General features: G+C 40.4%; 1 protein-coding gene across 6 annotated transcripts in view; it reads left to right on the top strand.

The window, feature by feature from the left end:
• LOC145488658 (uncharacterized) overlaps positions 1–20,984 on the top strand; it is a 27,925-nt gene extending 6,941 nt beyond the window's left edge. Inside the window, exons 1-2 of one of the 6 annotated variants that reach the window (XR_014049524.1) lie at positions 1–15,041; positions 17,215–20,984. The exon at positions 1–15,041 is cut by the window's left edge and continues 6,941 nt beyond it. Coding sequence is in view for 5 of the 6 variants with exons in the window: in XM_081467575.1 (XP_081323701.1) it covers positions 12,422–13,174 (753 nt within the window). In the remaining variant the exon portion in view is untranslated. Of the gene's footprint in view, positions 15,739–17,214 lie in introns of those variants that run through there. The other 5 variants (XM_081467575.1, XM_081467573.1, XM_081467574.1 and 2 more) reach the window with 5 other exon arrangements.
• The last annotated feature ends 10 nt before the right edge of the window (positions 20,985–20,994 follow it).

Below are 20,994 nucleotides of genomic sequence, written 5' to 3'. Positions count from 1 at the left end.
GTGCAAAATATTTCGACAAATATCTTAAGTTTGGGCGAACGCACAGACTTAAAACTTGGAGAAGTGTCTTCTTTATCAATCTGCTATAACGTCACAATTTCTTGACTTTATCCACTGAACGGTTTTCGAATTATGTTTTCTATTGCGTGACAGTGCAAGCCAAGAATTGTATTTACAAATTTTCAACCCAAAAAATTTTATATTCTTTTCAAAATCTTAGCCTCGGATTTTAAATTTTGGCAAATTTTAGCCTCTATATTCTTATAAAATATTTTACGTAATACACTGTAATATTATGTACTGCAAACGTACAATGGTGCTGGGGTCCAATCTCCTAACACACCTCAAGGAAACCTTGTCAGTTTATGACTGACATTTTGAATATTACACATTAAGACGTCGGCTCTAAAGTGACTTTAGGGAAGGAAAAAAGGAATGTGTTGTTCATTCGTGACGCAGGAAGATTGCGTGACGCAAGAAGATTGCACCTGTTGTCGTATCATGATCAGCAAAGTTGTCGAAGCAACAAGGTTTCAATCGCCAGGTGAAAGCCTATATCAGAATCTTCAAAGGCTTCAAAGGTAGGCTTCTTGGTCGGTTTTTAATCGTTGCTGTCTATTTTTGCTGTGTTTCTTTTTTTTTTTCTCGTTGTGACGACAAGCTTTTGTGCCCGCTAAGTTTGCTCGTTTTACTCAGCTGTTTTGTGCCTTACGCATGGCGCATAAAGGGCTGAACAAGTCCGAACAATATTACGGTAAGAGAACATCATTATAGTTATTTGTTTTCAAATAGACAGGAAAAATCAGTTAAATAAAATCCCTCTAGTACTCAGATCACAGACTATATAAACCCTCTGGTATTCGCATACTCCGATATGTAAGCGTGCACATATAAAATTCACATATTATAGAGCCTCGCGATGTCTGTGTGGTTTGCAGCTGTGGTTCGTTGTCGTGAAGTTACCAATATTTTTGTATTAGTTACCGGTTACCAATTTTAGAATTTCAGTCACCGGTTATCGATTTCCCGTTTAGAGTATTAACAACAGTTTTTTTTCCATCCAAGCCATCAAAATATCTATATGAAGGAAAGTGTTTCATTATTGCTTCATACAGAAACAACATATTAACTGACTAGGACAAAAGACAACGATAAAATAATAAACTTCTTCGAGTATTTGACTTTCAGCCAACGGGTGGGAAGTCTGAAGTTGTAACTTCGGGAAAAATCATTTCAGTGGGTGCTGACCGTTTGTCAAAATAAACCGATCGGGATTATCGCTGAATAATGTAAGGTGTTTCCAAAATCAGCAAACCAACCGAACAAGATGGCGCTTGCCATTGACAATCAATTTGGCTGATGAGAGGCTGGAAACTGAAAAATTTAGTCAGAATGGAAAGGGAATTGCCATTTTTAAAGAGTTATAACATGTTTGAAATGCATCGCTATGAAACAGAACTATCCGAATCAAATACGCTTGCTGAAGCTACAGTATGGTATAATTTTGATGCGTAATAAATGCATCATTGCTTTTGCGGTGGTCATTCTCATACTTGCGATGGAAAATCGGTAACGGGTACGTAACTGAAATTCTAAAATCATGATATTCGAACTTAATCGGTAACGCGGAAAACCTTCACAGATCTCTGAAGGGAAGTTCAATCTATGCTGATGTATTTTCAGTTTTGCTTTCACAAAAGAAGTTCTGTCCTCCGGTACACGATAACCGATACAAAAACTGACCAATCAGTAGCCACACAAAGGGTCGTAAAGAAAGGTAGTGCAATGGTTATTCCCTCGTGTACTGATACAAGAGAACACATCACAAAAATATTCGCCTGCGAGGTCTTTCGACAAAGTCACGACGGCGTGTTTTAAAACTCTGTAGAGGTGGCGAAATGAGGAAATATCACTACGGTTAGCCTTAAGCCTAATTAGCGCTTACGTCAAGCTATATAGTGCTCCGGTTAGCCCACAGAGAGCTCCAGTTATAGCCGAAATATCGCTCCTGTTAGCCTGTTTATTCATCTTTGCTATTTCGAGTTTTTAACACGCTCAAGACCGAAATAACACGGATGCCGTTTATGTTAAGTTTATGACATGCATTTCTCAAACCGGTTCTTCTCAGAGTGAAATATTCACAGGAATGCATTTTTTTAGAAGCTTTCAACAGAAAAACAAAACCAATAGACAATATATATAGAAAAATCCTTTGTCTCGAAACATTAAAAGCACGCAAGACTTAATAGGTATCAGGTAAGTATTGTTATTCAAATGTAGGCGTCATCTAGGCGGAGTGTCTGTTGAGTGGACTACAGTTATAAAGTTAATATTATTCACTGTCAAAAAAGTTTGGTGAATTTACATATGGTTCATCATATCTCTTTCATCGCTTACCAGAGCCAAAATTCATTCAAGTGTTTGTTTCACATCCCCAAGAAGTGTCATCGATTTTTCTGCTGTATAAAACTCCCACTGCCATAAAAACAGCTTGTGTAAACACACGGTAAGTGACGCTTTTATCATCGACACACCCCCTAATGAGGGCGCCTAGTTCACACTAGCGACATAACGGCATAAGAAGGACGGGTCGAGGGTAATATTATTTTATTAAATGGCACAGTTTTTTCTGAGGGTTTTTTTTTTTTAAACTCTTTGCGGTAGGTTCGATTTCCGCCGCTCAGTCATCATCCTCCCCGATTTGGCTAAATACCCGCTAACATGATCGCACTTCATATCACAAACGTCTTTGCTACGGCGAGAAGGGCAATTTATGTAGTCTGCTCGATTCAGATATCTTAGTTGGGTCCCATGTCGAGGATCAATATCTCACAGACCTGATTATTTATCTTTAACCCAAGTTTTGTAACATTCAAAGCCCGGTTTCCAATCTGTACCCGCTCTTCGCGGGCAACGGGGTATTTGCCACTGTCGCCACTGGCCGAGAGTCAGACGCTCCTTCATAAAACAAAGCTTGTTTTCTAGTTCCAAACAAGAGATTATGATCTCTAGCTCCAAGCTGTTTCATATCTTATTTTACTAAATTCTCTGATATTCATAACTATACCACAAGGCAGCGTTTAAGGCTTTTTTTTTTTTTTTACCAAGAGTAAAGTTTGATTTTGGAAGAAGGAAATTTCTTTCTAGTGGCGCAGAACTTTTTAATGAACTTCCTGAAAATATTGTAAACGCTGCAAACATGCAGACCTTCTGCCGCAGAACAAAAACCTTTTTATTCACATCATGAGTTTTTAGAACATTTAAATTGTAAGTTTTAGTTTTATAATGTATTCTTTTAGATTCTTAGATTTTTGTTGTATAATAGACCAATTTCGATATATCAAAATTCAGCTAACACAATAGACCTCAGTACAAGACTCTGGGGAATAAACCCACAAATTCTGTAGTTATTCCCCAGAGCCTCGTGCTGAGTTCTATTGTTTTAGGCTGAATTTTAATATATCGAAATTGGTCTATTTTAAAAACTGATCTTTTCTGTTATGTCAATCAGTCACATTGCGACATAAGCTATTATGTTGACCGTTATGTCGCCAGTGTGAACCAGACCTGAGGCCTGGTTCATACTAGCTATTATATTTAGCGCTATTTGTCGCTAGTCTCTAAACAGTCATTCATCCACATTCACTCGCGCACGCACGCGCGCGCGCGGACGCACTCGCTCGCTCGCTCTTCCACACCTGCCGGTCCTTTGCCTTGACTTGAATGCCGCTTCAGGCCTTTCCATCTGTCTCATTTCTATCTCCTGTGGTCCCTCCTTCGTTTCCCGTCCGCACAACGCCGTAGAAATTTGGAAGGCAGCTTTATTTCTACAGTTAAACCTACCGTACGTCCACACTAATCCGTCACGAAAACGGAGCTTTTCGAAAACGCTCTTCAAACTGGAGGAATTTGAAAACGCCGCCTTTGTGTTTTAAGTGTGTACGCAGAAAACATTTTGAAAACGAAACTTTTCGAAAACGCTGACATCACGATAATATTGTGAGATCCCTGTACGAGTCTTCCTCACTGACACAAATCCAAAAGGTCCGGTGACGTTTGCGTTTTCAAATTTATCCGGCGTAATACCACGGATGGAAAACATATGATGCGTTTGTGAAAACGTCGTGTTCAAATTTCTTCGGCGTAGTGTGAACGCGGTCCTAATCTATCCTTTACTAATCCTAAACCGCTATTGGTTTTGCAATGGGCTCATTGTTGTTCTAGGGTATTCCATTGTACAGTGGAATCCCGATTTTTCGAACCTCCAAGGGAAAGAAAAATTGGTTCGAAAAATCGGAGAGTTCAAGAAATCGGGGGTAAAATGACAGTGTTCGACTTGGGAGAGGGAACGACTTGTGTTTCGAATTATCGGGAAGTTCGAAAAAATGAAGGTTCGAGAAATCGAGATTCCACTGTATATATAGGCACAACAGTTATTCTGCTCAGGAAGAATTTTAAAACTACTTAGAACTTCAGGTAGTTCTCACTTCAAAGTGTTACACGGCAGTAGAGCAACAGGTGGTTACCATGGTTTTTGGATTTCTCCAGACTCCTTACTGTTGCCGGGCTTTTCCATGCTTACGAATATTGACCAACACTCCCCTCGCAAAATGTCTTGCGAACAGGCTCTCAGTGAGCGCGAAATAAAAAATAAAAAAGAATTCGGCGAACGAAGCGAGGGACGCTTCCTTACCTCGTCCCGCTCCGCCCTGATCGCTTCGCTCCCCGAATCCTTCAGTTTCGCTCCGTCCTCGCCGACAGCCTGTTCGCAGGCTACTCCCAAACTTAAATGCTGCGATGTCTTTAATGCATTTAAGTTCTGGGATCAGTCTGACAGTGATAAACAAATAAACTGGATGAATCCGGATGATACTGAGATTTGCAGGTCATTTTTTAATTGATCATGAGTTGCCCTGGGGGTTAGGTAAACCTCTTAAACATATATAAACCAGCGCCCCTATCACTTTAATGGAAAGGACCGCAACGGAAACAAGTGTTACACTGGACGTTCACGAGGCCAAGGCAGTGAGAAGGTGTTCATGATCAGTCAACGTTCTTTGTTTGGTATCAAGTTAGTGGACATGGTAGAAATTTACCCTGTGCTTTTTCTTGCAGTATAACTCGGCTGTGAATCTGGGCCGCGTCTAGTTGAATGGCTTGAATTGGGAAACTCGACCGTTCCATGTTTTGGATTTTTGGTAAGAGAGTTTTTTCCCTCCCTCGCCAGCACATTATTAAGGCGGGGGTTCACCTAAAAACACACCATTTTTTTCAAACTTTTCTCCTGGCTAAGATTTAATTCCAAACCATGGTAAAGTCATACATTTTTAGAAAGCTTAAAGACCAAAGATTATAAAATATATATATTTTTGTACCCTAGAACTGTATTGTAATGTGACACCAGCTGATTACATCTGCCACCTGCTGGGGAATGCCAGGGCTTTCTTGAGAAAAGATAACTCCCACATGAACTGATCAAAAGGAATAATTTTAACATTTTTTAAAAAGAAGACAAATAGCTTACAGTTTTAAGTAGAGATTTTTTGAAAAGTTAAAAAAACATGAAATGGTGACCAGTCAAATCTGATACAGAAAATCCAACTTACGTTTCAATGCATAACTTCGACGAAATGCACTGGATGGAAAGTTCTATGCTTAAATTAAAACACAAAATGTACTCAGAACAACAAATCCTGAGAATTTCAGCTCAATTGGACAAATCCTTCTCAAAATATCTTTTCTCAAAGGCAAAAATAAATCGTTTTGAGAAAACAAGCTTGGAACTTACAGTATCAGAAATTCTCAAAAATTCCGTTAAAAATAAAACTTCGAATTCTTTTTACAGAATTTTAGGTTAACCCCCGCCTTAAGTTCGTTCCGCCAGCATTAGAACTAGTATTTGCAAACATAAGCCCTGCCTCTTGTTCTGTCCATGTTACCCTTCCGGTCGTTATTTTATTATTAATAATTTATTCGAGTTCAGGTAGCACCCAGTTCCCTCAGCATTGGTAGGCCTTTAGTTTCGTTTATATATTCGTGTTGTTTTGTTTTTCTTCGCTTCTTAACCTTACTTTAATCTGTTTTTAGTAATTTATGTACTTTTTAAATGCGAGAATTTGCGAGAAGCGCGAGACGTTCTCTCTCTAAGACGTTCAGAGGTCATTTATAAAAACAAACAAATCGGACTTCGAGACTTTCTCAGCCTTGCCAAAAAAAAAATCGAGAGTGCGAGACGCACATAACCGCTGAAAAAACGAGACTGCGAGACCGTGAAATTCGGGTTTCGACAAAACACTGACCCCCGGTCAAATGACCCCCTACTGACCCCCTACCGAACCCCCTACTGACCCCCTCAATGGGAAAATGAAAATGAAAATTAAAAAAGCCCAGAACTATCAATGGGACGGATTCAAGTTCATCAATAAATTTAGCTTACCTGAAACTTCCAAGATGGCAGACGCATTGCAGATTTCCGACCCTCATGTTTTCCTTTGACTGTTTAGTGGAGGTTTTGTTGACGGAAAATCAAGCACAGAATAAGCTTGAATATCATCAAACATTGTTTTCGTACGCATTGGAAAATGAAGCAAAGAGAAAACGCTGACAAATTAACAGGCTAGCGAAAGGCTCGTGATGGACAGCTCGTGCGAGCGACACGAACACGCGCGTAAACCTCAACTGGAAGACGAATTTCATAAGGTAGTTCCAGTCCTCTCGCCTTGTTTCGCATTTTAAGAACTGTAGTACCTGTAGTAAAAACCATTTGGAGAAGCCCGGTCGATTACTTCCTCCTTGGTGAATAAGAGGCAAATCGATGAAAAACAGTAATGCCACTTACTGTCAATAACTAAAGCCATGTGCAACGTATTTTGTGCATGCGGAAGGCGAGGGACCTAGGGCTACAAGGTTGCGAAAATAAACTTCCAGTTGATGCAATCGTGTGCGTGTCGCTCGCGGTTAGTCGCGTGCGTGTTAATTTGCCAGAATTTCCTCGCAATTTTCATTGCTTAATTTTCTAATGGGTAAAAATACCATACTTGATGATATTCCAACTTATTCTGTGCTCGATTTTCCGTGACAAATCCTTCAGTCAAATGAGAAGGGAGTCGGAAGTCTAAATTTATTGACGAACTTGAATGGTTTCCACTGATAGTTCTGGCCTTTTTTAATTTTCATTTTCCCGTTGATTTTATAGGGGGTCAGTGGGGGGTCAGTAGGGGGTCAGTTGACTTGGGGTCAGTGTTTTGTCGAAACCCGTGAAATTCGACGGAAGTTTTGCGAGACCCATAGTTTTGAAGGACCATATGTCACCCCTTGTAAGGCTCATTTACAAATAAATCGACTTCAAATACACAAATATGAAATAAAACACGAACAAACCTTCACGCAATTCGCATAAGAAATAGATTTTTAAGATCAGATTTCTCTACGGTCACCTATACCTATGCAGGATAGAAAAATTCGATTTTCTGAAACTTTGTCAGGAAGAAGGTTTTACTAACTTATTTCAAAACTGTTCCTTTGAGGTTGTTTGGATTTTTATTTTCTTGTGGAGAAGACCTTACGTATTTTGCCCCGAAAAGAGCAAAACTTGACCCCAAAATTACACTTTTTGTGAGCGCTAGCAAGCCAAAATAATAAGTGTGGCTGGGAAAGCTAACCCGTAGTACTAAAATATCATCTTTTAGCAGTTATTTAACGTCAGATCAGCATGAAATTTAAACCTGAATTTTTAGCAAAGTTTTAAAATTATACGCTGCGATGATGTTGCGTCACGTCAAAATTTAGGTCAATTTCGTGGAACAGAAAGTCAATCTGGTACATGGATTTACCTGCCCAAACTATTTTGCTGGTTAAAAGTATCCCTTAAGCTAAGTTTTTATCGCAAATCTAGATTGGGTGAATAAACCAAAAAAATTGAGAGCGTCTCGAAGACTAGGCACTTGAGCTAATCGCCTGACATTTTGACCTTTCACGCCACGATCACTTTCTCGAACATTGATCCAGAAATGTTTGCCTGTGGGTATTATAAAAAATTGATAAAAAATGGGCTAAAATGGAACATCGCTTGCAACTTTTATGTGAGGCATTTTCAACTATCGCCAGGTCACGTGATAACCAGTCGTGTGACTGCGTGACCAACAAACAAAGAAATGGTAACGCAGGCGCGCGACCGTGATAATCACGTGACCTGACGACACTTGAAAATGCCTCATACACGCAACATGTAAAAGTTGCAAGCGATGTTTCCTTCCTTCCCCTCTCCCACCCCCCTCCTTCTTTTTTTTTGGTTCTCGCCCCATTTTCCGCGCAGACAAAACACCGAAAATCCCGTTCCTCGGTCTTTCTTTGCTACCAAAACCCCACGGAAACGCTTGCTACGCAGACTACGCTCGTTCGCGAAAGAAGGAGAAACACTTGGGACTATACGTACACATTCGATTCTGAGTGATTCTGTTGTCGTTGCGACTGTGATGCCTTTGCGAAATTTAACTTCGAAGTTATCGTTGTGTCAAAGGAGAACATTTGAGAGAGATCGTCATTTTGCATGGTCATATTATTTGAAAGTGATGATCAATTGCCTTTTGTAGCTCGATTCGAAGACTTCGATCGACAATCTCGCTCTTTTCTAGGAGTGTTGTCTTTTTCCGTGATTCATTTTAATTCAAAATGTTCCGCTGAGCAATCAAACAAGATCTGCGGACCACCGAGGAAACAGTGTGAACCTGAGAACTTGAAATTTAGCTACAAACACTTATTTCAGCAATTTATACTGATAAGAATTTCGCTTAAGTAAGTGTACAGAATATTTGGAATAAGGAAGGATCTTACTAAAATTTTTAGGCGTGATTTAATCGTTTTCTCCGGCAAACATCAAGCGTAATTTTCACTGATCCGAAATCGACTGTTCTAGCATAAAGCAAGCTAAGATCATTAGAAATATTAATGCGACTGAAACAATTATGTGATTGGGGAGATAATTTTAATATTCTTTATTCTCGTTTATCTATCGTGAGTACAGTACGCTTCTCCGTGTTTTTTCTAGCTAGAAATCCTATAACCAACATTTGTCAGCATTTGTGCACCGCGCCTAATGCGACTCTTCGCGATCGCTCTATTATGTTTACTTTTTATAGAATGTCTGTTTTCTAATTTCCTTCTCCAAAAATAGTAAAAAATATCTGCAATTAAAACACAGGAAACAGGTTTGGCTTGCAGTAAGATCGGGTTTGCATGACAGGAACCCATTTTGATGTTCATACAAAGAAGCCTTTTCGAAAACCCGCGGCGAGTGATCGTCGTTTACATGACAGTGTTTATCTATTCATAATTTTTTTTCCCCCCGTTTGTTGGTTTTGAAAAACAATAAAATAGAACTTCACAGTTGTATAGCGCTTCCATGCATGCAAACGCCTTCAAACTGTAAAAAAAAAAAAATAAACAACAACAACAACAATTATATTTACGTGGGTTTCCGGAGCCAGCGGGCAGCTTCTCGCCGTGTTTCTCTCCAATTCCTCCTTTAGCTCCTCAACGAGCCACTCTATCCTTGCTCGTGAGAGCCGAAATCGTTCGGTGACTTCCCAGTCAGCCATATCGGCTAGAAAGGGGCGTCTTTGAAACAAAAAAGTCCGCCCCCGGCCGCCATTTTGTTTGGTTTTGCAACATTTGTGACTCCCCGGTAACTTTACGGGAGGTTACGACCTCCCGTAAATTACCGGGCAAGTTACCGGAAAAATTAACGGGATCGAAAATAACGGGAGCTTCGAGAAACACCCGAAAAGTTTACGGGGACTTACCGGGTGACTTACCGGGCCCGATAATTTACCGGGTCTTTCGAGAAACAGGCCCCTGTCCCGAATAAGTGCCCTGTCTCAAATAAGCGCCCTCCCTTGAGGCACTAAACGTAAATAAGCGCCCCGGGCGCTAAATCGAATCATTACGGTATGCCAAAGATTCCGGAAATTTCGGTCAGAAGTCAAATGGAAAGGTCCGTTTCGGTTCATTCAGACCGGAATATTCGGGATCACCTCAGCTTTGGAGGTGCTCCACTTTGACCGGTCGGACCGAAATTTGCCGTTCCATTTTTGACAGACAGGTTCATTGCCCTACTTCTCTTCACTTATGTATGGTTATAAATGGTATGAGCTATTCCTCTTTCCATTTTCTTCGGGTATATTCCCACTGGTTTCTGACCAGTCGGTACGGTATAATTGGAGCACCAATTTTTCATGCTCCTCAAGGAAGAAAGGTTGTTTGAAACACGCATGACAAACCACGTGCGCTTTCGCTGCAAGTAGCTATGCGTTTTTTGTCCTTTTCTTCTCATGACGTCTCTGTCGTGAAATACTGAGTAGTTATCAGTAACGCGACTTGCCTAGGAAAATGGTCATGCAAATATTAATTTGTAGCGAGACTCAGAGAAAGGTGATGTAAACACAGGGACCGGATGCAAGATAAAAGAATATTGTATGACCGAACAAGTAAGCAATATTGTATTGTATCATATTGTATGACCGAACATAGCTTTGTATGAACAAAGCTATGTGTAATTCAGAGCGAACAAAAGAACGTTTAGAACAGATTGCAGATCGTAGATTGTTGACTAGTTAAACGAATTCTAAGCGTCAAAAGAACTGTTGGGAATGAAAGATATACGGTCAAGTCTACCGATCGTAGATGTTCCCCAACAGTCTCTAATTAATTCGTTCAGATTTTGATCCGTTTCGTCTTTGAATCGTCGAGGACGACACACTTTGCACTCAAATCTTCCACTGGATTTAGAAATTGGAGATAAACTACGAGGTGCCGTTACAAAAGTGGAAACGTGCCCAGCAGAAGGTTTGAAACCTTTTCTTTTGGCGTTAGCCTGCAGAGCAGGCGAGATTTTTTCGATCGAGCGCTCACATCGTAAAAAGTTTAGCCGCCATCTTGAATTTTTCATGCAGTGGAAGACTGGGGAGAGAAAGAAAGTTTTACCAAGGGGGTGAATGATAGGCAAGAGAAAGGATAGGGGAGGGGTGGAGCGAAGAAAATCTCGCCTGCCCGAGGTCATTGTTCTTTTAGGAAACTCCGTTCGCCCACGAACGGAGTTTCTGATTGGTGCGGCTTGACCCTGCCTGTCAGTTGTCTGTCAGTTAGTTTCGTTTCATTCGTGCGGGTAAGAAACATGGCAAACTCTGTCGAAAGTGATGTTGTTAGTTTCGATTCCGCTCGCGAGGAATCTCTCAAGCGTTTATGTGAACTTGGAATGTCTCGCGAATTACGAACGGAGCAAAAAGACGCAATTTCCACACTGGTATCCGGAAAAGATCTGGTGCTAGCCACTGGCTTTGGGAAAAGCTTAATATTTACGTAAAATGGGGTTGACTAGCCTACACGACTTCTACGGTTCGTGACATTTGTACATTTGCCGTTCTCTGTTCTCCATGAATTTGCTTTTGAGGGACAAAATATGAAATTTACCGTGAACATGTTGCTTACTTGCATTCTATATTGTGACACCGGGCCCGGCTGTGACTAGAACTGTTTACAAGCACAGTAGGTAGATCCTTATCATGAATATCATATTTGTTCTCGTACGTTTTCCTTCGGAGACGCTGTAGCTTTACTTTGAGAAAGCTATACGTTTGTCTAGAGACATTCTTATGTTTCTTGCAGCTATCTGATCGAGCTTATGTTTCTCTTGCTCGATGTATAGGTTTATTCCTCCTTTGGTTGTTCTGGCACCACATGATTCAAGTGTAGCTGTTTACGCGCAAGTTCCGTTAACTGTTTTGCGTGTTTTATATGCCATTGTTCGGCTTAGTTCAGGCAAGACCATGGTTTCGATCCTCCATGTGGATCTCATCAGTTGCCGGTATTTCTAAAATACTCTATACGTCTGAAGTCGCTAGCGCAACACGTATCTCTGTGAGAATGCAAGACATCCTGCGGCTTGGCACAAACTTCTCGTGGTGTGTACCCTCGCGAGACTTCTGGTGTCGAGAAAACCTCATTTTGATTGGTTACCCGCTCATTTCCGGAAATGCAGTGAAGCGCAACTAATCAGGAGGTGTTTCGCATTTTAACGGGCTTTTCGGGCAGGCGTCTTCTCATTTTTCCCCTCCCCCATCCCCCACCGTCTAACATGGCGGTCTAAAAAGGCGGTCGCAAGGTTGTAACGCTAACTCGCCCCAATAAGACGCCTGCACTGCAGGCTATTTTGGCGTGTGTCAATGGTTTGGGCTGAGTGCCGAAATTTTGAGGTTCCGTGCCGTTTTTTGAGTGCGTCCAAAGCAGCTTTGAGTGGCAGATGTTGCTCATTGATTCTGTTTACGAAATGTATAACGAATTCTAACTGTTCCGTAACACATACAAGCTGTTGTTGCTGTATTTCTTTTTTTTTTTTTTTCAGTTAGCTGTTGTACTCCGTGGTTGCATGGCAGAACCAACGCTGGGAGTATATCTAAAGAACCTTGTTGTGTTACTTAAGAGAAAGTTCTGTTCTTCGAGACGGCGTGGCCGCAACTGTCTCAAAATTGGTGTAATATGCATTATACTTGTTGTGTTCCTTAACATCAACCTCGTTACTCCAGGTCGTTACACTGGAAATAAACCCTGGGGTCCACCTGCGAAATGCAAGAACTCCAAGGAAGATATAGACCGCCTAGTGCAGCTAACTTACAAGGTACATACCATTCTGGAACACAAAGGTATCGATTGCTGGTTGATGTACGGTTCCATATGGGGGCCACTAAGAGGTATAGAGGGTCCCCTCCCATGGGACGATGATGTCGATCTTGCAATAAATGGTGAAGGCCCATTCAGTCAAATAGCGTTTGAAGAATTTCAAGCTTTGTTCACAGTGCTTGGACTGTCAGTTGAAAGCAGGTTATGGCAGAGTTCATTGATGGTTATATCTGAAAAAGGCCAGAGCTGGCCCACGTTGGATCTCTTTGTGTATTATGATTATAATGGAATAATGGGTAGGCCTGGTGTAGAGTCAAAGTTGATGCCAATCAACTACAGACTGTATCATTCGTTTCCTTCGAGCTTGGTGCAGCCACCACTGCCCAAAGTGAAGTTCGGATTTTTCAATATCTCTATTCCGAGGAATGGAATCGAAATCATGAAACATCTGTATCCATATAACTGGTGGAAGGTGGTGAAGCCAGTGGGTTGTGAAAATTAGTTATGTAATTTTTTAAATTATTTTAACACTGATCAAACAGTGGCCACGGAAAAGCGATTAGTATTAATTATAGAACTTTGTACTTCTCGAAAAAAAAAAAACACAGGTTGACATCGTAATTTACAGACTTAACACCGTATTATGCAAAATTTAGTTTCCTAGCATCGCTGCTTGATGACCATGTTTCACCGAGAATATTAGCGGCAGAGGTAAAATCCCTCTCCAGGGGAGGGGTGGGGAAGCTTGAGGACTGGTGGGGTACCATGGTCTCACAACATTCGTGACGAGTGCTTTGACTTCTCATTTATCCACTTTTAAAAGGCCATTTTCGAGTTGCCTGTTGCCTCTGTGTCAAAACATGTCTTCGTTTGAAAACATTGATATGAAAATGTGTTCCTCATTTTCAGTATGGACGGTTTTGCAGGAGGTCTCGTTTTGAAACAGAGGCACAAGGTAACTCGTCAACAGAAATATGAAGCAATTACATAACAGTGTCTCAATGGGGTGGCGGCTTTTACGGCTGACGGTCAATATTTTGGCTTTTTTACGTCTGTTTTCCTTACGGTTAACAAAAATCTTAGAAGTTAATTACCATTATTTTAAAGGGTTAAAAATTAACTTTCATTGATCACGAAAGTTAAAAATTTAGGTAGAGAGTATTGCAAAAGATATTTAAAGTCTTAGGCCCATTCCGGGACGGAGAAAGGTATTTTTATAAGAATTGTAGATTGATATAGCTTACAAGCCACAAGACGGGTAATATATTTTTTTACTGCTAACGGTTAAAAGTCTACGTTTTTTACGCCTAAATGTTTGGCTCCTGGTTTGGCCCGCTTTACGTTTTACGGTTAATCACACTGAGATCCTCACTGTAAAAAGTGTGAATATCCGCGCCACAATTAGCTAGTGACTAAAACACCACACGAGTACATCGAGTAACATACGCGTATAGACTAATTTAACTTACGAGTACATAATATGTACTCGTATGTTACTCGTATGTACTCGTATGTTATTCGTATTTACTTGTATGTACTCGTATGTACTCGTATGTACTCGTATGTACTCGTATGTTAAGGGTATGTACTCGTATGTTACTCGTATGTACTCGTATGCTACTCGTATGTGCTCGTATGTTACTCGTATAAACTCGTGTGGTGTACTCGTGTGGTGGTCACGATCCCATAATTATAACATTCACGCCAATTCAGATTTGGTTTGCTCATGGGAAACAACGTTACAGCGCGTTATTACACGACTATAGGTTAGTTCAGGGGGCCAGTAACTAAAATCAACCAATCGGATTACGCAAGAGATTATTTTCCTGTTCTCCTGGATTACGCGGCCATTCATGGCTGAGATATTCCATATCTACGCGCGCCCATGTATTAGCCTCTATTTAATAGCGCAATTTTGTAGTTTTTGCCATTTGTCGGCTAACTCGTTTTTGAAACTGTCCCACACAGGACAGCAATAATCGAGATATGGTTCGACAATAGCCGTATACAGCAATATAGCTGTAACTTTACATATATACGGCCTCAACCTTTAACGTTTGGCAGAAAGCCTCAGCGCCACGTTAGAATTATAACATATCGAACATGGGCCATTAGAAAATAAATGTTCATCTTTGGCTAGCGGCAGCCTACAGCGTTTCTGACACGCACTTGCAAAGCATTGACGTGTGCACGTGGCTTCGGGGCTGCAACCTCGTTCCGAGGCAATATTGACCCATAATCGAGGTTGTCCTGCAAGACGGGATGAGTTCACGTTTTCCCTCTGTCGAACGAATCGTTTCTAATTTTGGCTCTGAGTAGTTTTGGCTGTGACAAAAGCCAATATTCTTGCGCTATTTTTAAAGCTTCAGGTATGTTAAAAATGTCTAAGTTATTTCCGCATCTGAATATTTCCAGAGGGATAGAAACTACGCATATTGCTGAAATATTGAGCAGTTTCACGGTTCATACGCTATACTTTTTCAAATCTATTGATGCCATGACTACCGGAACAGTACTGAGGTAAAACCTGGGCAAATTCATTTCCTCTTAGCTTTCCAATTGTTCGGTAGTTTTCTACATTCTATGCCGTTCATTTACACGAGGAAATGATGAACCGTTTTGCCCGGCTAGAAATCCATTTTCAAGTCAAGGATTCTGAGTGGAGAAACAGGCATTACAGAAGAGGGGGTCCATAATAAATTCAGACAAACACATTGTTGATTGCAGTGTTCACCTTTGAGTGTTTCTGGTGAAGTTTACTGCACGGCAATACATCAACACATTATCGTGTCCTTCAAACTACTCGAAGTAAATTTAAAACAGATACTGCAAAATAATCTTTGCAAGATTTTGTTTCTAACGAGTTTCGAGTGTAAGGAAATGCTTTTTCGAATTGTTAAAATTATTTTCTACACAGATATAGCCGTGATATCTATCATCTGCCATCATCTTGAAACGACATTGCGGGAACCTATGTTTGTGTTTTGAAACCTTTTTCTTAGCATAACAAATATGACCCTGACGGCACCAAATAGTGATTGTCTCCGACTTATTTAGCTTTGATAAACAAATGAATAAGTTGCCAGTAATCGGATACCCGTGTTTGCGCGAAGAACTCTGGGATCGTCAGGGGGCAAACATTGCTAGTCGCTAAAAGGAAATGTATGGCGAAAAGTTGTTTCGAGGTACAAGAAAACGATTTTTGAGAGGGATCAACGCTTTTTCGCCGTCGTTTTTATCGCAAATGGATTTGGGCAATGTTAATATGTGGAATATGTAAGTTTTTCTTTGAATAACCGTGAAATATGTGACCAAATCTACCGATAAACTCCGTTGTTTGCGTGAGGTTTATTGTGAAATTTACATCGCGTAATGGTCTGAAAATATTACAAAATTAATTAGGTATAAATCGAGACGGAGGAATAACCCAGTAAAGCCTTTTAAGTTGTGTACAGGCTACTTTTGGCTTATTTGAAAGCTCAGTCATACAAATAATACTGGAAATAAGCCCAGTGGCGATCATTGTACTGTCAGGGGTTGATTTAATGACAAATGAGTCCGCGCGACTCATGCTGTGTGGCTACTGTGTTGCTCAAAGCCTTTGTTTTGCTTTTACAAGCACGTATTTCAGTGATTTTCCATTTCTGTAACAGATCAAGGGTAGCTCCCTGAATATGTCTCTAAGTATTTGTATTTGAAAGTGCCATTTGTGCGTGATTGTGCTTTCCAAAGCTTGGTATTGACGTTTGAGTAAAATAGCCCGACACAAAGGGTAGTAGTTCGTTCTGCAATTTTCGATTTCTGTTTTAGAGCTTCTTTTTTGTCTTAATATTAACTTCTCGGAGGGTCTTTTCTACCATTTGCTCCGGGTAGTCTCTCGAGATCAGGCGTGTATTGAAATTTTCAATATTCTATTCAATGTATTTCACAATAAACCTCACGCAAGCAAAAGGGAGTTTATCGGTAAATTTTTTCACTTATTTCACGGTTATTCAAACAAAAACTTACATTTTCCATGTATCAAAATTGCCAAAATCAATTTGCGATAAAACAACGGCGAAAAAGCGTTGATCTCTCTCCAAAACCATGTTTTTGGGCGTCGAAACAACTTTTCGCCATACATTTCCTTCTAGCGACTTGCAATGGTTGCCCCCTGACGATCCCAGAGTTCTTTTCGCAAACACGGGTATCCGATTACTGGCAACTCATGACATGCAAACTGACGCAACAAACCATTTCCCCGGCTTATAAACTATTTATTCTTTGTCCTTTCGAAGCAAGAATTTCTCCGAAAAAAAAATCACATCTAGTCTTGTGATACCGACAGAAAGATCGACCATGAATTTTTTTTTTTTGGCATAAAAGCAGGGTTTACACATCACAAACACGTTCGCAATATACTGATAGTCTAAACTTAGGAGGTCGTTTCGTGTGCGTTTGTTTATTTATTACTTAAGCAGGAGTATTTCCGTCGTAAGCAGCTCGTGCAATGACATTCTTCTACTGATCTGTGCACTAATAGTTTGTTGATTTTGTGGACAGCTCTTGAGATATACGCCAAGCAAAAGCATCGATCGAGCAAAAGAAAATAGCAGTATTTTGGACAGAGGGCGTGGATCAACACGAGGCATTTGGAAAGGGAAATCTGGAGTGGAATGGACTTGTAACCCAGGAATGGACATAAACACAGGTCTTCCTCCATTGGACGCCAATTGACCTATAGACAGCCAACTTATGAATAAAGTTTAAGGTCTTCACACTCGGAAAATGTTACTACTGGAATTTAATAATAACCTTGAATTTGACTTGCTCGTTTACCTAGGTAGGGTAGTTATTTTCGAAACTTTTCGGTCCGTAGATTAGTGAGAACGTTTCCTGTCGCGTTGCGTTTTAGACTGTAGTGAATTTAATTCTTATCGCGCTAATCACTCAGAGTTGTTTCTGCTAGGGCTTTTATCATGTCCTCGCATCAGCCGAGGAAGGAGAAAAGCCTTACTATCTCCCCACTCCCCCTCCCCCCAGCAAATCTAAAGTCGAAGACGATTTACTTCTCTTTGTCTATTTCTACACTGGCGGTGAGAGGGAAGGAAGGCAGAACTTCCTTTATAAGTCGTGTAAGCCTGTGCAACTCCAAAGGGTATGGTACTAAATCGTTTGATTTAGTCTGAAATCGATTATAGATTTTGACCATTTTGGTGTGAATTCGGATATGTTTGGTAGGCATGTTGTTTAGATGAAACTCAGTAGTTCTCTGCCATAAAAGCCGGAGAAATCGAAAACCCAGTCTCGGCAGCTGTTTATGCTCATGCAGGACATTCCCGGCTACCTGAGGTCATACAAGAGCGACGAGCAGTAATTTTAGCCGGATTTGAAAAAGAATATCGAGATTACGATCAGGTCTGAAATAAGGTGAGGGTTCAAGAGAAGTACGACACATCCCCGCCAAAAAAACTCAGGGACCCAACCACTACCCCTCATGGGGGGATGGGGGAGGCTCTAGCAGCTGACTATTGCATATTGCTTGAGGAAAATGAGGGAAGAGAATCATTTTGTTTTAGTAGAAACTTTCCCTGATCCACAACACAAAGAAAAATCATTAATTTTTCCTATTTGGAGAAGCTGTTACGCTATTTAAAGTCGTTTTTGCATTGTGCACAATTTATTTCAGATCGAGAAAAAACAAAATCCTGAAAATCACACTATCTAAGATAGAAAAAACCCACAAAATAACAACAAACCTAAAATAAACAAGAATAGAGGAAGATTAAGAAAGGTCGCAAAATCAACCTGAAATCCTTGGGCAATGTTTCCAAGACCTCCAGAACGAAGCTTCTACAACACGAGAGTGCGTACTATAGCAACCAGTCCACAGTCAACGACGCTTCGCATGGCAGTGAACAAATCCACGAATTAGCAAAAGCTCGACCCCAATAAGTTTGACTCAAGTGATAATTATTGAACGAGCTCGAGCGAGCAACAAATGTCCGAGAGGCAGTGTGGCGCGGATGGCAAAATAAACGATTTGTTGCCTGGATTTCAACAAAGGAGTGAAAGAAGGCAATCATCTCGATAGCACCAGTTCAGCCTGGAGTCGCGCTTCCGACCCCGTCAAAATTATACCAATGATATGTATTATGGCCATGCTCCAGTTAAGCAGCGACGAAAATAAAAAGGGCACGCCGCGAACAACGAGGGATACTTTACTGATTATTATCAAATTCTCAAAACTTGGATAAACAAAATGTATAATAAACATTATTGAGAATTAATATGTTGAAAGAGTCCGTGGATAGACTTTCTCCAAAACCTTTCAGCGCGTTTAATAGTACAGCGCGTTTTCGTCGCGCGCTTTCTCAATGAGTAGATCGTGTTTCGAGCGAAGAGAAGAAGTAGACTTAAGGCAAGTGACTTCTTGGCGTTTTGTGCGTTTGTTAAAATCGTCCAGCTAAAAGCCGCTACACAGCAAAGATTATCCTGGTGAAAATTCATGCTCTCTATTAGGTGATGTTGTTGTACGTGTTGTAGGGGAACTTGCCGTTAGAGGCGAATTTTTTGTGAGCTGAAATGAAAGTTTATAGAAATGAAATAAGAAAATGAAAACTGCTCCAGAGCTAAATATATGTTAGCGGCACGTATTTCTGTGTCCATCAAAAGTTCTTAATGTTAATCATGCTTTAATCTTCCCTTTTTCCTATTTATTCAGCCTCAAACCCACTAATTCCGTATTCATGCCCCTTTCATAAACAGCTTAACTATGATACAAAAAATTCTGACAATTTCGCGGTAAAAAATCTTGGCTGTACTTGATACCTTCCCCGCCAACCATGACGCAATCAAAGCGAGAACAGCGCTACAACATCGAATCAGACTAAATTGACATTCAGGTCACCGTGCGAGCAGAGCCTCTTTTATTTCTTTTTGCTTTATCTTTTATGTACCGTAAGAAAAGGCTCTGCTTGTAGGGTGCATTCAGGTATCAGTGCATGTGTAATTATATTTGAAAACAAACTGCTCGTCTAGCTTTTAACATATATTGATAACCCATTATTTCTTTCACCGACTCTAAGCTGAAATGTCTAGTCATTATATTTTTACAGTCCGAGTTTTCCAAAGTGCGTAAGCGCCTTAATTTCTCCGCGGAGCGATAAAAGTCCCTCTTTTGCTGTGCGTTCAGTTACGCAGTTAGCGTCAGTTCTTTCTGAATGTGTAAATTGTTTTTCATTTTCCTATGAATTAAACCATTAATTCGAAATAAAAGTGAGCTAAATCAACGCCAACCTTTTTGCTGTTTGCCGTATCTGATGCGTTGTTTAGCCTTCTCTTCCTTAAGGACCTGCCATGCAGTTTGAAAATCAACCGCTCGGTGCTTTCGAGTAAATCTCATGGTGGTCCTACTTGAAGTATTCGACGCCAAAATAGTTTCGCAATCATCTGGAAAATTTTCAAATATCTTTCTTGCCCAACATCTGTTTCTTAAGTAAGTCCTTAACCCGATCTTAAATGACGCTCTTTTCGGTCAGAAAATAGCTTGACCGGTGTTTTAGAAGCGCAGCAGCTGACATAATCTTTTCAACGAACAACGCCATATTTTAATAACTTCTTTCAAGGAATCTACAATGTTTCATACGCTTACAAGTTAACAGTTTGAGGCCAAATCTTTCCATACGGACGAACAAATTGTACCTATTACTTCTACGAGTTCATCGTAGTTTATCGTTGAATTCTCGGCTTAAAAGGGGTACAAAACAATAAAGATGCGAGAAAGAAAAACAGCATTCACATACGCGGAAAGTAATTCCGTGATTTTGCTGTTATCTTAAAGAATCAAAAGTTTTCTTTTAATGAATATTATGGCGGACACCTTTTTTGCGCTTTGTACAGGAGCAAAACCGGAAAGGCTAGTTGACGCCATACGAAGAATAGTAGTGGAAATTTATGATTAGTCCATCCTTATCTGTGATCTGCCTAATCTGCTAACATATGGAAAGACTTCAAATTTTGCCTCGGGAAAAATAGCTATTAAAAATACGCGCCGTGGAAAAGGTGTTGCGCTAGGAAAAGAATATAAAAAGATCTGGAGACAAGGCAAGCTTCAAATATACTCCGCCGAGTTTTTGCGACTTCTGAAAAAAAGGTATTGTAATTCATGATTAATTGAATAAATTGTTTAAACTATTCTCGAGGGTAAGACTGCTTGGTAAACTGAATCGTGTCGTCGTTTGATGGCAGGGCTTTTGAATCTTTTATGGAGTTTCAACGAGTTTGGAAAAACATAAGTACTTTTTTTAATATGTATTTTGCAACTTGCTACTCTCCGCCATT

This window comes from Orbicella franksi, chromosome 5, assembly GCF_964199315.1.
Source record: "Orbicella franksi chromosome 5, jaOrbFran1.1, whole genome shotgun sequence".
In the NCBI taxonomy this organism is placed as follows: Eukaryota; Metazoa; Cnidaria; class Anthozoa; order Scleractinia; family Merulinidae; genus Orbicella; species Orbicella franksi.
This window is presented reverse-complemented; position numbering and strand designations above follow the sequence as displayed.